General features: G+C 43.7%; 1 protein-coding gene across 1 annotated transcript; it reads left to right on the forward strand.

The window, feature by feature from the left end:
* The first annotated feature begins 12321 nt into the window (after window positions 1-12321).
* On the forward strand, window positions 12322-14050 carry LOC100274971 (uncharacterized). Its single transcript, NM_001149204.1, has 3 exons — window positions 12322-12590; window positions 12718-12862; window positions 13543-14050. Exons 1-3 carry the CDS (start codon window positions 12553-12555, stop codon window positions 13807-13809), a joined length of 450 nt encoding a protein of 149 aa, NP_001142676.1. The 5' UTR covers window positions 12322-12552; the 3' UTR covers window positions 13810-14050.
* Window positions 14051-14276: the final 226 nt, after the last annotated feature.

Here is a 14276-nt window from a genome sequence, read left to right on the forward strand (position 1 = left end):
GGACAGCAGGGTATTAAGCAGGTAAAATGCAACACACTAACATTACTCCCCCTTACACATTAAACATATGCAACACAAGTATTGGAGGAAAATTAAGATACAAATACGCAAAAGGTCAATACCTCCTGTTGTACCTTTACCATGTTATGGTGTACTTTCCATCTAAGTAGGCGGAGTTCCTTTTGCCATCAATTTAAGATTTCCATCTTGAAAGTTTTATCTCTAGGAAGCTCCTTCACACTTGTGCCTGATCCTTTATCCTGACCTTTTCTTGTTGCTAAGACACCAAACTTAGAACAAGTTATAGTATTGTGGCACAAGATGAAGCTTCTATTCTAGTGATTACCAAGAGATACCAATTGAAGCACACTACCAAGGCTACTAATTGAAAGATCATCACTGTCATAGCTCCATGATATTTAAAGATAAGCATCTAGGATCACCAACTATTATAGAGCACGAGCAATCTTTAAATATGCAATTACTCACAACTTTAGATACCAATTACTCGACTTGTGGAGGTACCCAAGTCCTAATTGCTCCATTTCTTGCTCATCTTCCCTTTTCCACCTTGAGACTATATAGGATCACTCAAGAAATAGTTAGTCTCAAAAGACACAAGTTATGTTTGCTCCCCCTAAAGTTGTGCATCAAGTATTTGAATGACTCGCACCTTGCACATTCTAGTGTCCTCAGAACTAGAGGGGATCACAACATACCTTGGTCTAGGCATAATATATCAATTGCATCACAAAAAGATACCAATTGAATAGATGACATAATACAACTTATGACTAGTGGAAACAATGCATGCCTCAAGATATATAACATTTTAAAAGCAACGTAGGCACACTTCACACATGATGATCATTGCAACACATATACCAATCGAAAAACGACAACATCATGCATATAAAGCACAATGTCTAAGCACACCATGATTAAGAAGTATTTTCTTAGGTACACCAAAGGAAACAACATTTTAAAGCATAAAGCACCTAAGCCAAGATACTACCAATTGAAAGGCAAGAACATAGCTATGATCACAATCAACGAAACTTCAAGATATTCAATGAAATTGCATAGTTCCATCCTTCATACCTTTGCCTTTTACCTGAATGTCATGAGATTCATTCTTTTTAGGTAGTGTGGAGTGAGAGAACTTGTTGTCACCAATTGAGGGCTCCTTATGCTCATGCACCTCATAGCTCACGAGGGTGCATTAGAGACACAACATGTATTTCTTGTTTTGGTATACACAGAGTACCAAGACAAAGTAATCATGTGAAATGGACTAAACAAAACTATCATGCTTGCACATAGGTTAATACATAATCATTAAAAACCACATAGCATGACTTAAAAAAAGATACAAGTTTATCCACATACACCAAGAGAGTTAATCATGGTGGATATATCAAATGAAAAGTTACCCATTGAATGATTCAAGAGATATAACCTATAAAGCACACAGTCACGATTGAGCAAGCATGATTATGATCTTGGAAATCATGGGTCATTAATTGAAAGATATTCAACACAAGCAATCTCAAAAGCATAACTACTCCAAGGATAGGTATAGCACGACAATCCAACTTAAAAGCAATGCTGATTAGAAATAATGCACTTAAGATACACGTGTACCGTCCTTTGGAGAGCAAGTTGCAGATTCTCATCAAAGTCCTTTTCTTGATTCACCAATAATGATTAAGGACCTCTACAACTTATTTTACTCGAGATGAACATGGGATTAGTATTGCACAATAATTCAACCTTGGGTCAATAAATAGATAATAAAATTGATAGCTTAAGCATAGAGTTTGAATTAACCATCTTAAGCTCTCCCGGGGTCTCTAGTCCATCTCGAGGCACATGCATGGTCTTGTTGGCACGGTTTGGTACCCATCTCGAGATGGGTCCATAACGTTCATCTAAAAGGGCCTTTGGTACCCAAATAGCAGTTGTGCTAGTTCTAGGTGATCTCATTACTAATCTAGCACAAGTGTATGATTTGGGTCTCCTAAGCGAATAAGATTTAGATAAATTTACTTGTTTAGGAACCTTACCCTTCTTATATACCTTAGGTAGATGACGATGCTCACCACACATGTAGCAGAAGCGTCGCTCAACCTGACATGACACTTGATGTTTGTCTTTTTTCTTAGTGAGGGTCATCTCGGAGGGTGCACGTCTTTGATTCTTCATGAGCGGACATGAAGTGATCATATGGTCCTTATTGTTGCATCCAAAACATCTCCTCATTCCTTCATCCTTGTCCTTGTGTGGACAAGACGCAACAAAGTGGCCTAATTCCTTGCACTTGAAGCACCTCCTTTTTCCTCTTCCCTTTTTGCTCTTGGATGACAAGAGAGATGATCAGTGCAAACAACATGACTAATTGATTCTTTACCTTTTTCTTGTTTCATGTTGATTGCTTCACTTATTGCCTTAGGAACTTCTTTCTCGTGGAGTTTGACCCTTGCTGCGGTTTTCTCCTTCCTCAAGCTTCTTCACCACATGTTTGTAGATATCTTGAGGAAGTCGAGCATAGCGTCTTCTCCTCAATTGTTTTTGTTTCTTGTTCCCAAGCAATTTTCTTTTTGACCCTACAACTTGTTGCTCAATCAAAGATTGGCCTTTCTTGGGGCAGTAGAGGTCAGCACAAGTTGATATTTTAACTAATTGATCACTTATGCAAGAATGTAGTTCACATGAGTTTAAACTAGTAATTACTACCTCATGAGCAACATCGAGCATGATATGGTCATCAACTAATTCATTATGAGAATAAGATAGCATATCATATTTTTCACTTAGAGCAAGTTTTTCTAAATTTATCATTTCTACTTGACTCTTAAGCATAGAATTCTCAGTTTTAAGTTGAGCAACATCAGATAATACATCATGATTATTTCTTTGCTCAAATAAAACATATTCATACCGTTGGACCAAATTATCATGAGAGCACTTTAGCTCCTCATGTTCTTTGGTCATCTTCTCCAGGCTGTCGTTGGTTTTGATGAGAGTCTCCTCTAGCCTGAGAAGCATCTCACCTTGTTCCTTGTTCCTCCTCAACAGCTTAACCAAGAGCACTTTGTCTTCTTTGTTGAGATGGGTGTAGAACCCACGAATCTCCTCTTCTTCCACATCGTCGGTCCCATTTTCCCTGTCATTATTATCACTGGAAGCAATACAGGAAAATGTACCTTGTGGTGATGAAGACTCATCCTCACTATCATCCTCATATTCCTCCTCATCATCACTTTCGTCTCCACTATCATTGTTAGCAATAAGATATTTATAACTAGTGGAAGACAAACCTGTTGGTGAGGTGGATTCATTGTTTGGTTGCCATCGTTTTTCTTCTCCCTTTGAAAGGTTAGTACCACAAGCAACATAGGGAGTAGAAGTAGTACAATTGGACTCAGAATATTTTATTTTAATTCTAGTCCATAGATCATGAGCATCAACAAATAAATCACTATCACTACTCATGATGGCAAAATAAGCACCTCTAGAAAGAGAGTCAACTAATATGTTGCAAGCATGGTGATTGAGAGATAGACATCTTAGTTCAGCATTAGAAGGTTTTTTACTAATATCAGAGGGAAAAATACTTCTACTAAAGATCTATCTCAAATCAGGATCAATATGCATGAAAGCATTATAAATAGAGACAGACCAAGATTTATAATTAGAACCATCGCCTAGAAGAAGTTCTAGAGTTACCTCTTGTGACGACATCGTCATCTCCGAACGGCTAAGCCCACACTGGAGAGGCCTAGTTCTGATATCAATTGAAAGTTCCCTATGCCCGGGAACAGGATCTGGATGTCGCCTAGAGGCGGGGTGAATAGGCGAATAATAATTACCACTTTAAAACTAGAAATTCTTACTCTACTCGAAGGCTGGATCGCAGTGGAATGAAAGACCCTTCGAGTAGGTTGCAGCGGAATAGAAATTCCTGTTTTAAAATACCCTGCACTTCGAAGACACCTTGAACCACATATAAATATTGAAGTGCAAGTATAAACAACAAATAAGATAGAGAAACAGCACACAACACAAAGCAGAGCACACAGACACAGGGATTTATCCCAAGGTTCGGCCAAGCCTGAAATGCTTGCCTAGTCCTCGTTGGAGTTAGCCACACCTTGGCTTGGAGTCTATTTCAACTCCTTCCTCTGTTTGCTTAGATCTGTCAGTGCGACAGATAGAGCCTTCCACTATGTTGATATCAGTTACAACGATGTCATGGCTGCTTACAATCTTTTCGACAGCACTCCAAGAGAGTAACAATGCGCTCAAGATTTTGCTCTGGCTCTCAGCAGCACTTCCCCTCTCTCTAAAGGCTTATAACTTTGCCTCTACACAAACTAGAGAGATACACAAGAGAGGGAGAGAAATAATTGATCCAAATGATGTATGGACTTGTTGGCTGCACTTGTGTACTTGTTTGAGGCGCCTAAGGGTCCCTTTTATAGCCCCAAAGGGCCTAGGAGCAGTTAGAGCTTCATTTGGGAGGCAATCCTTGCCTTCTGTCGGGTGGTGCACCGGACAGTCCGGTGCACCACCTGACAGGTCCTGTAGCTTGTCCGATGCACGATCTCCTTCCATATCGGGCACAGCTGGCCGTTGGAGCAACGGTCCTCTTGGCGCACCGGACAGTCCGGTGCGACCAAGTGACCGTTGGCTTGGCCACATGTCACCCATTGATCACACAGTCGACCGTTGGCCACGGGCGCCGTTGGCTCACCGGACAGTCCGGTGAATTTTAGCCGCGGCGCCCCTGGCGAATTCCCGAGAGCACCCAGTTGCTGCTCAACCAGCTTGTGCGCCAGACATAGTCCGGTGCACCACAGACTGATGTAAGTTTTGGCCAAACTTGACCAAACTTCTCCAATTTCATTTCCACTTTTCTTGACAAGGTTTCTAGCACTTAGAGAACCATGTTTGTAACAAAAACAATTCACTAAGTCTAAAGACATACCTTGATTCTTGTTTTTGCACTTCTTTAGTATTCGGCACGTTGAGATCAATGTTGGACTCTAAACTATCAAGTCAACTTGACTTGATCTAGATTGACATATCTGAGCTCCAACACCCTGCAAAGGTCACATAGAATATATCCCAACATAGTAGCAACCCAAACTAAAGATCAAGGTGAACTTAGCTCTTTTGGGCTGCTTCCAGTTATGGTTTTGACACTGCTTCTCCTTCCAGTGACCTTGTTCTTTTCTTGAGCTTGATCTTGAGCCTTATGACTTACACCACATGACTGTAGAAGTTACCTCATTGGTTGTAAGTCATGTCCTTATGTAGTGATCCTTGATGTGCCATAACTCTTATCAACTCGATCAACCTTGACTTTGCAAGTCTTCTTCTTCACCCTTGGCTTTGGGTTCCTCAGCCTCTTTGACCTTCTCCCGTGCACTTGGTACCTCGAAACTGTTCATGCCTCCATCCTTGGCTTGATCAGTTGTTTCCGAGCTACGCACACCGAGTCTCACTTAAGCAGTGTTCATTATCTATAGATAAATTAGTCTTTGGACCATCACACTTGTTCACTTGTGTTGAACCCTGTTAGCTTTGCATTAAGCACCTGTTCAACACTTAGCACACTTGTTAGTCCTTTAATTGGGTTGTCATCCAAACACCAAAACCCACAAGAGAGCTTTCAAAATTGCTTATGTTAGCACCCACAACTAATTAGTCGATATCTTCACTAAGCCCCTGGATGAAAAGACTTTTAGCAAACTTAGGAATGAGCTAAACATTCTAGATTATCGGAACTTTGATTGAAACATTGCACACATTGCTCATTTATATACCTTTGATCGTATCTCTTTCATATGGTACAAATGCATATTTCTTATTCTTCCAACTCTGACGGTATCATTTATCCTTTACCTGTACTCATGAAAATCTCATTAGGTATGATCTTTCACTCATATCTATTAATTACCAAGGGAGAAAATAGGCCCCAAAGGGGGAGAATTCGAAAGGGCTCTTAAGAATCTTCGTTTTTGGCGATTAATGCCAAAGGGGGATAAAGTATTAGGCCCAAAGCAAAAGGAGCGCACCACCACCATTATTTTAATTTTTTTCAAAACTAAAGGAAGAAAATATTTCAACTAGTTTTTCAGTTAGTCTCAAACTTTCAATTGGTATAATTTTATTGGTATCTGTTTCAAGAAGGGAAATCATTTCAGAAAAACCCTCTTGATAAGCTAAGGGGAGAATTTCTTCACTGGGAGCTTTTATTTAGTCAAAGAAAAAACATTTGAAACAAGGGGAGGAATTTCAAAATCTTGAAAATGCTTCTTGAAATCATATTCCTATATCTTTGGCTATTTGCAAAAGAATTTGAAAAAAACTTTTCCAAAAGATTTGCAAAAACAAGCGAGTGGTGCATATGTGGTCCAAAATGTTAATAGAAGAAATCAATCACATTTGTTCTTAGACTTTTATAGAAAGTCTTTCAACTGGTTTAAATCTAAGTAACCTATGCACATCTATCATAATTACAAACTAGTTACACTTTTACACTTTATATTTGCTTTGGTTTGTGTTGGCATCAATAACCAAAAAGGGGGAGATTGAAAGGGAAATGAGCTTAATCATTTCCTATAATCGTTTTTGGTGGTTGACGTACATCACAAACCACGTGGACTAACTAGTTTGCCTAGATGTCTGTTATCACAGGTGCATAAGGTTCAACATAAACCAAGAAAGAAATTAAGTTGGGGATTCAACAAGTTTGGAGCAAAGACTTGAGAGTGTTCTGCAGGTGATGCACCAGACAATGTCCGGTGCCCCAGGCCGAGCTCCACTCGAACTGGGCACTCTCGGGTTTTCCTAGGGCGCGCTCTGCTATAATTCACCGGACTGTCTGGTGTACACCAGACATGTCCGGTGAGCCAACGGAGCAACGATAACCTGCGTCCAATGTTCAACTATAAAAGCTGAATAGTGCAAGTCAGAAAGTCAGAGCAGCAAGTCAGAACGCACCGAACATGTCTAGTGTGGCACCGGACTGTCCGATGCAGCTATAGGACAAAGGGCTTCAACGGTCAAACGCTCCAAACCCCAACGACGTGCTCACGTGGCACGCACCGGACAGTGAACAGTACCCTGTCCGATGCACTACCGGACTGTCCGGTGTGCCCATCGACAGCAAACTCACCCAGCGGCTAGGATGTGGTTGGAGGCTATAAATACCCCCAACCACCTCCATTCAATGGCATCCAAGTTTTCTTAAGTTCACATTCAATACAAGAGCAATAACATTCACTCCAAGACACATTTCAAAGATCAAATCCCCTCCAAGCCTCAAATTAAACTCAATTGCTTAGTGACTTGAGAGAGGGTGTTTTGTGTTCTTTTGTTGCTCTTATTGCTTGGATTGCTTTCTCCTTCTCAGTCTTAATTCTCTAAGTGCTTTGTAAAGCTTGCAAGAGACACCTAAGTGTGTGGTGATCCTTGCGGGGTCTTAGTGACCCAAGTGATCAAGGAGAAGCCTCGACCCATCTGTGTGACCGATTGAGATAGGAAAAGGGTTGAAATAGACTTGGCCTTTGTGGCCTCCTCAACGGGGACTAGGTTCTTTGGAACCGAACCTTGGTAAACAAATCACCGTGTTCACTTGTTGATCTTCACTTGATTTATTTCCCCTCTTTTCTCTCTCTAAAAGTTCCCTTGCTAATATTGTTTGAGTTTGCTCCCAAACGTTATCCGCATTGATTGAGCAACTCTAGCAAAGAGAACTATCTTCCGCACTCCAATATAATTCTAACACTAACCCCGGCCTTAGTGCGTGTTTAAAGTTTATAAATTTTAGGTTTTGCCTATTCACCTCCCTCTAGGCGACTTTCACTAGCAACTTAAAGCACCCAAGCACTAACCAAATTGATTTACACGTGCAGACTATCTGCCCTCCAAAGTCGGATGGTCTGCCACTAGGGAGTCAGTACTGTTCAGGCTCAAACACTGGACAGTTTGTAGTACATTCGACCAAAAACATGCAGTCCCTGTCCAAATCTGTCTTGGCACCTGCGAACGGACCACCGACCCTGGGCAGACGGTTCGCACAAGCACACAGGGACTTGTGCAACCTCGAACCCTCTCTGGTCAGGACTGCAGACGGTCCACAGTACAAATATTTTGGACCCCTCTAGAATGAACATTTTTCAGAAGCGTTGTTAGTCCTCATGCAAATGCAACTACTAGATGCTCTATGAGGTACTAAGTTTTACACAGAACAAAGTCATTGATCCCTCTTTATAGTATGGCTATCTAGCCTACTAATCCAGTCAATTTTTCTCTAAAACACCTAGTGACCGACAAAAGCAAGACCTATGTTAAACCTTTGCCTTCACTTGATCCAAAACCAAAGTATCCAAGACATACTTTCCTTTGTGGTCCAACCTGCATTCTTATTTCTCCAGGAAATTTTAGTCCACAAATGGTTGTCATTAATTACCAAAACATCACTGAGAGGCCTAGATAATTCACAGTTGTCATTAATTACCAAAACATCACTCACATCCGTCGAGTTCGTTGTTCGTTTGTCCTGCCTCGTTCGGATCCTGGTACGCTTCTTGTCCTGAAAGTTACCAACAGGAAACGAGCAAAAGGGAAAGGAAAAGAGGGGAGACCAAGGTACGGTCAAGGCTCTCTCCCCACTTATCATGTTTGTGGCAAAGAGAGTTCTTGACAACACATTTTATTTATAACCGTTCGTGGTTTTACAAAGAAAGCATGGATCCGCTCTGGTCGGTCATCAACAATGGGCTCTTTCGACATACGCATTACATCCGTTGTTTTCTCTGGTCCTACCATGCACAACGTCCCATCCTACCAGGACTATCGGTGAAGATATGGTGACTAGAAGTTCCTCATTCCCCTTGTCGTCAGAGGTGCTACCCATCATCGCTCCCAGACAGACCTAGATCCGAGTCTGAATCCGTGCAGAGCATGTCGAACATGAGGTCCTCGTCGCCATCGACCATCTCCACAAACTCTAGGTCGTCTATCGTGGGGAGGTGGCCACGGGACACGAGGATGACGATTACCACCAGGGCATGGCAAATCGAGGTGGAAAGGCGTCGAAGTCGTCGTGAGAGCCGTCGTGGTAGGGCATCATCTCTACGTCACACTTAGCAGAGAGCTCTTTGTCGGATGCAAATAAGACTGATAGGTCATCATATGAGGGATTTCGCCCCATATGAATCATAATTTGTCGCCTTATTCCATCGGCCTCAGAAGGTGGGGTTAGTTTGGGACTCCTGCGTCGCCTATGCGGGGCGACGCTAAGAGCGCTGAGGGCCACCGAGACGGTGTTGGGGCTCTTAGACAGGTCGGGCAGGCATCGCCCTGACCATGTTGCCCTCCCGGCCGATGGTGAAGTCGAGGCTCCCGAAGCGGATGGACGCTCCAGGAGTGCATTCAACACGGGGGCCTCTGTCGCCCCTCTCTATCGTGCCTAGATTCCTCGGTGAAGGGGGTCGAGCTTCCGGACCCTGATCGCTTCGCCTTCGCCATTGAAGGGGAAGTCAAGTCTCCAAAAATGGATCGTCGTTCTGGGAGGTCGGTTGTCGTCGCGGCTTGCCATCCGGAGCTTGGATAATCTTGTAGCGAAATGTGCAAGTCCCCTACCTGGCGCGCCAACTATCGGTGTTTTGTCCCTCGCTACGACAAGTAAATTTATTGTACGTGTTCTAGGCTCCGGAGGTGTGCGCGGAGGCCACAAGATTTATACTGGTTCAGGCAGAATGTCCCTACTTCTAGTCAACGGTGGCTTGCGCTACCAACACCATTGATGATCAAACTCGTAGTAGGGGTTACAAGTAGTCGAGAGAGGAAGAAGAGGCTCCTAGATCTCTTATCGGGATGGAAGTGGAGATTAGAAGCTACAAGGTGAAGTCCTAGCTAAGTCTTGGCTTGGTGGGGCTCCGACCTCCTGGTCCTCGTCGGTGCTCCTCCTCTTGTTCATCCTTGTGGGTTCGTCTCCGTCTTCAGGCGTCCGGTTGCCACTCTGTTCCTCGATCGCTCCTTGCCCTGAGCGAGCCTCTCCCTTTTATAGGTTGGGACAGGGGACGACCAGCGGTGGCTTCCCCCGGGAAGGAGCCGTAAGGCAAGGGTAAAACCATCGTTTTACCCCGAGTGAGTCCACGTGTACTTGTGGGCCAAGGGCTGCCTGGCTATCGTGTATTTATCGTGGTCGATGACGTGGGAGTGGTGATAGTCCTAGGCGCCATCATTCCGGCTACGCCAACCCCTGACTTCTGTAGCTTGGGGCTCAGCGCAGCCCGTCGTGTAGTGTCCTGCGAGAGGTCTGCACACTCAAGCCTAGTTCGATATGCCCTAAGTGTGCTGCAAGCCGAGGGGTGCGAGGGCCATTTATGCGCCGTAGTTCGGGGCTCGTAGGTTATGGGCGCTATGCGGCCCGAGGGGTCCGTAGGTCAAGAGCGGGAAGCGGACCGGTGCCCACGTTGTGGCTCGGTGCCAGGCACGGTTAATGCGACCAGTCATTTATGGTGGGTTAGTCCGGGGCTGGGCGCAGGGATCCACTCGAGTGTCTCCCTTCGGACACACCCGACCTCATTGTCAAGTTCTGCTACACTTGACCCTAGGCTCGGTGCCGCGGGGTTCGACTGAGGACGGATCCTCCCACGGTTGGTGCAACTGTCTCTTTCGACTGACTAACAGGCCCCAGCGATTAGGAGATCTTTCCTCAGCATGCTCATTGACCGGCGGGTCCTAGGGTCTGGAGATCATTTCCTGACACCACCAAACCACCATTGTTAGACCAATGGAATATAGAGAAATGGATAGAACAAAGGCTTATGATTAGGGATAGGGAAGTAAGGTTTACTACTTGCCAACCAGGAAGGTAGGACTTACTCGGATAGGGAGCTCGGGGAGCAAGTAGTAGAAAAGCAAAATAGCGAAGACATGGAAATGGGGGAAGGGGAAGTTCTTGGTTGAGTGTAGTTGTTCTCCGATAATCCGGTTGAGAACTTTTCCAGCGATGCATCAATCCTTAAGCAAACACACCTTCCTTTTAGCCAGGGTCATTGAAATTTCATCTTACTTGATCGTTCTAAATCAGCTTGTGCTACTTAATCTAGATTTACGAGATTCTTCCTTCTATTCTAGCTAGGTGGCAGGCCAATACTAATACAACTAAGTTTAGGAGTGGATTTCATTTCGTACCTACGTAGGATTCCCTAACTCATCCTCTTATCCATCCTTTCCTGGACTTTCGTAAGGGGCAATAACACAAGCAGAGCCTTTATAGAGCAGTTGGACCTGCTTAATCAATGACTCCGGTAGTCACCTGAACCACTCTCTCGGATAGCTCACAGCCTCTCTTCTGGATGTGAAAGAAGATTCGATCAAAGAGCGAGCAACCGCCGGGTTTAATGATTTTGTGGGATCCCTGGATTTAGCGGCTGGCGAACCGCTTCTTCTTCCACAAAGATTCAGACAAAACCGAGCTTGGATAGAACCGAAGAAGATTTAGCGAACGAAGAAAAAGGTAAAACGGACCACGATTCAAATACTTTTTCATTATTTATTTGAGATATTAATTAATTTTAATTGAAAAAAATGAACATAGCTCAATCCTAACTCTAATATGATCAAGTCCATTACCTCCTATACACTACATGTGAATGACTAAAAAGGATGCCTCCAAACACTTGGGTCAGTTTTTTTTGGCTCTTACAACAAAGCGTGACGTGCTTTTGAACAACACCTATGAGGTTTCCAGCAAACGTATCTTGGGTGCTAGAGAAATGCCAGTATAATACTCAAGCCAACTGATGGGTATCGACCAAGGCTATAGCCTCAGCTTTATCCTTAATAAGTCTTACACTCGTTTTTACAACTTGCTAAATGTCAACTATAAGTATACTCATTATTTGCTAAATTTGCTACTCGGACCAGGAAAATAAGATGAAGACTATTATGAAGAGTTTTAGGCTATGGTCGCTCCGGTTAACTTGCTTATAACTCTTTATTGGAATTGTCGTCGTTTAGTTTCTTTTATTTAATTATTTTTTTATAAAGATGTATACACTGAGTCATTATAGGTATATAACTTGATTCTAACATACATATAAGATGTATCTATATTTGTCCTGGAATCTAAGTGTGACATAAGAACATCTCAATTTTAACATTTGTTTTTTAAAATGTAGACTTAAAATTTGATATATAAAGAAAGTAAATAAGGAAATACATCTATAAATATTTTTAAAACATTTCTTATTGTAAATAATTTGATTATATGACGATTGTAGGGAAAGATGAATTGTACCACCGTTTTTTCCTTCTCTATGAAAGTCTGAAAATAGCTAGTGCGGAGCGTGCCTCTGCGGTCCGATAGGCGGGTTCGCATCCGGCCATCCGATACTGTGCCAGTGCGGCCGCGCGGCGGCGGAGCAACCACGCGCGCAGACCGCCGTCGCCACCTCCTCCCTCCCTCCGCTCCCCGGCGTGCGTCCGATCCACCAGGAATCGAAGGCTCCCACACGCCCCAACGCGATGCTGCGCAACTTCCCGCAGGCCCGGAGGCTCCTCAGGTGCGGCGCGCGCCCTCCATCCATCGCCGGCGGCGGTTCCTCGGCCTGCCCACCTTCTCTGCTCGCCCTTGCCGACGGTATCTGATATTCTGATCCTGCGCCCGTGCGGGCGGGTGGTTGGGCGCAGGCGGATGGGGTTCGAGAAGGAGGACGCCTACTTCTGGAAGCAGATGGGCAAGGCCATGCTCTGCACGTACACGCTCTTCGGCGTCGTCTGGCTCTGGAACGAGACGTCGCCGCTCGGGTGGTGGACGCTGAAGCCGCGCCCCAAGGTTTCTCAACTTCCTCCTCCCGTCTCGTCTTCTCTCGTCGTTCATTGGGCTGCCCTGTAATACAATACTGCGGAAAGTCCCTATTTTGTTGCAAGTGATTAGATGCAGTTTGTGCAGCTGTGACCTGCACCATTGCAGTCCTCTTTGTTTGTTCAAATTAGATTTTAAACTCCACACCTCATGGAATTTGAGTATTTCAGGGCTTTCATGATTGAAAATGTACCCCAAATTAGCTTATACCCCGAATCGTATGGCCCTCTTCTGACTGGTGAAGAAGAAGTAATTGGAGGTGCTGGAACTCGCAACGCGTTTCCTTGCCCCATTTCTCTTATTTGTCGGTAACTACTAATTTCTATTGTGCTGACAAGGAGGCATATCAAGCATTGACAATAATTCCTCTGTTGCGAAATTTTTTTGGATGGAGGCTATGCTTGAAAACATGTTGGCATGTTGCCTTTATACAGTGACAACATTGACTTCGCTGTTAAGTTTTCTTAGCTTTCAAAATGCATAGAAAGAATCTCTCATTTTCTTTTGATCAGAAGAATCTCTCATTTTCCATATCTCATTAGGTGCATCACATCATCTTAGCCTTGGATGTCATAGATGATTAGTGTGAATGGTTGCCCATCTGCTAGTTTCTGGGTTCCCTAAGACAACATATGCTCAACATCTCGCAGGAAGAAAGAGAGATGGCACACCTCTATGAGCGCAGGAAGTTCCCGTACCCTGGCGATGATGAGGCGGTCGAGGAGTTTGTAAAGAGCGGAGGTGCTCTTGGAACCACAATTGGACCCAGGGGATTCGCTGACGCCAATATGGATTCTGAAAACATGCAGAAGCAGCTGCAGTCTAAGAAGTTCGAGCAGGAAGCACAGAAACTGTGGATTCGGATGAGGAATGAGGTCGTACAGGAGCTCCAGGAGAAGGGGTTTGATATCGAGTGAATTTGAAAACCTGCAGTATGGTCGGCGCTGAGGATGTTAAAACTTAAAACCACTTGCCATCTAAATTGGAGAACTGTATAACTTAGGAATAAAAGAGTTTGTAGCTATCTTTTTAACTAACTATCTGGTGCATTCTTGGTGCTGCTAGATTGTACCGAAAATAATTTTTGCTGTCTTGTGGAGAACAGAGGATCTCATTTGAATATTTGATCCTCTTTTAATGTTTCTTATTGCCTGATCATCACAAAATTGTGCTTCTGGAAATTACTCATGTTTTGATGTTGGTGCATGCAACCTATATGTGCAGCATTGAGGATGCGTTGGTACTTGGCATATATGCTAGTCCATGATTATTTCAAAGTTCAAATCTATATTCCCAATGGTATCACGTGCATTCATGGGCATGGTCTGGTCTCCAAACATGGTGACCTGAATACTATTTTATGTACCCGTTCGGTTCCTTAGGA

The sequence above is a fragment of the Zea mays genome, chromosome 1 (genome assembly GCF_902167145.1).
Source record: "Zea mays cultivar B73 chromosome 1, Zm-B73-REFERENCE-NAM-5.0, whole genome shotgun sequence".
NCBI classification, from domain to species: domain Eukaryota; kingdom Viridiplantae; phylum Streptophyta; class Magnoliopsida; order Poales; family Poaceae; genus Zea; species Zea mays.

Coding starts and splice junctions, on each gene's coding strand:
- LOC100274971 (NM_001149204.1), top strand. CDS start 12,553: ATGCTGCGCAACTTCCCGCAGGCCCGGAGGCTCCTCAG. Junction 12,591..12,717: donor CAGGCCCGGAGGCTCCTCAG/GTGCGGCGCGCG, acceptor GGTTGGGCGCAG/GCGGATGGGGTTCGAGAAGG. Junction 12,863..13,542: donor CGCTGAAGCCGCGCCCCAAG/GTTTCTCAACTT, acceptor AACATCTCGCAG/GAAGAAAGAGAGATGGCACA.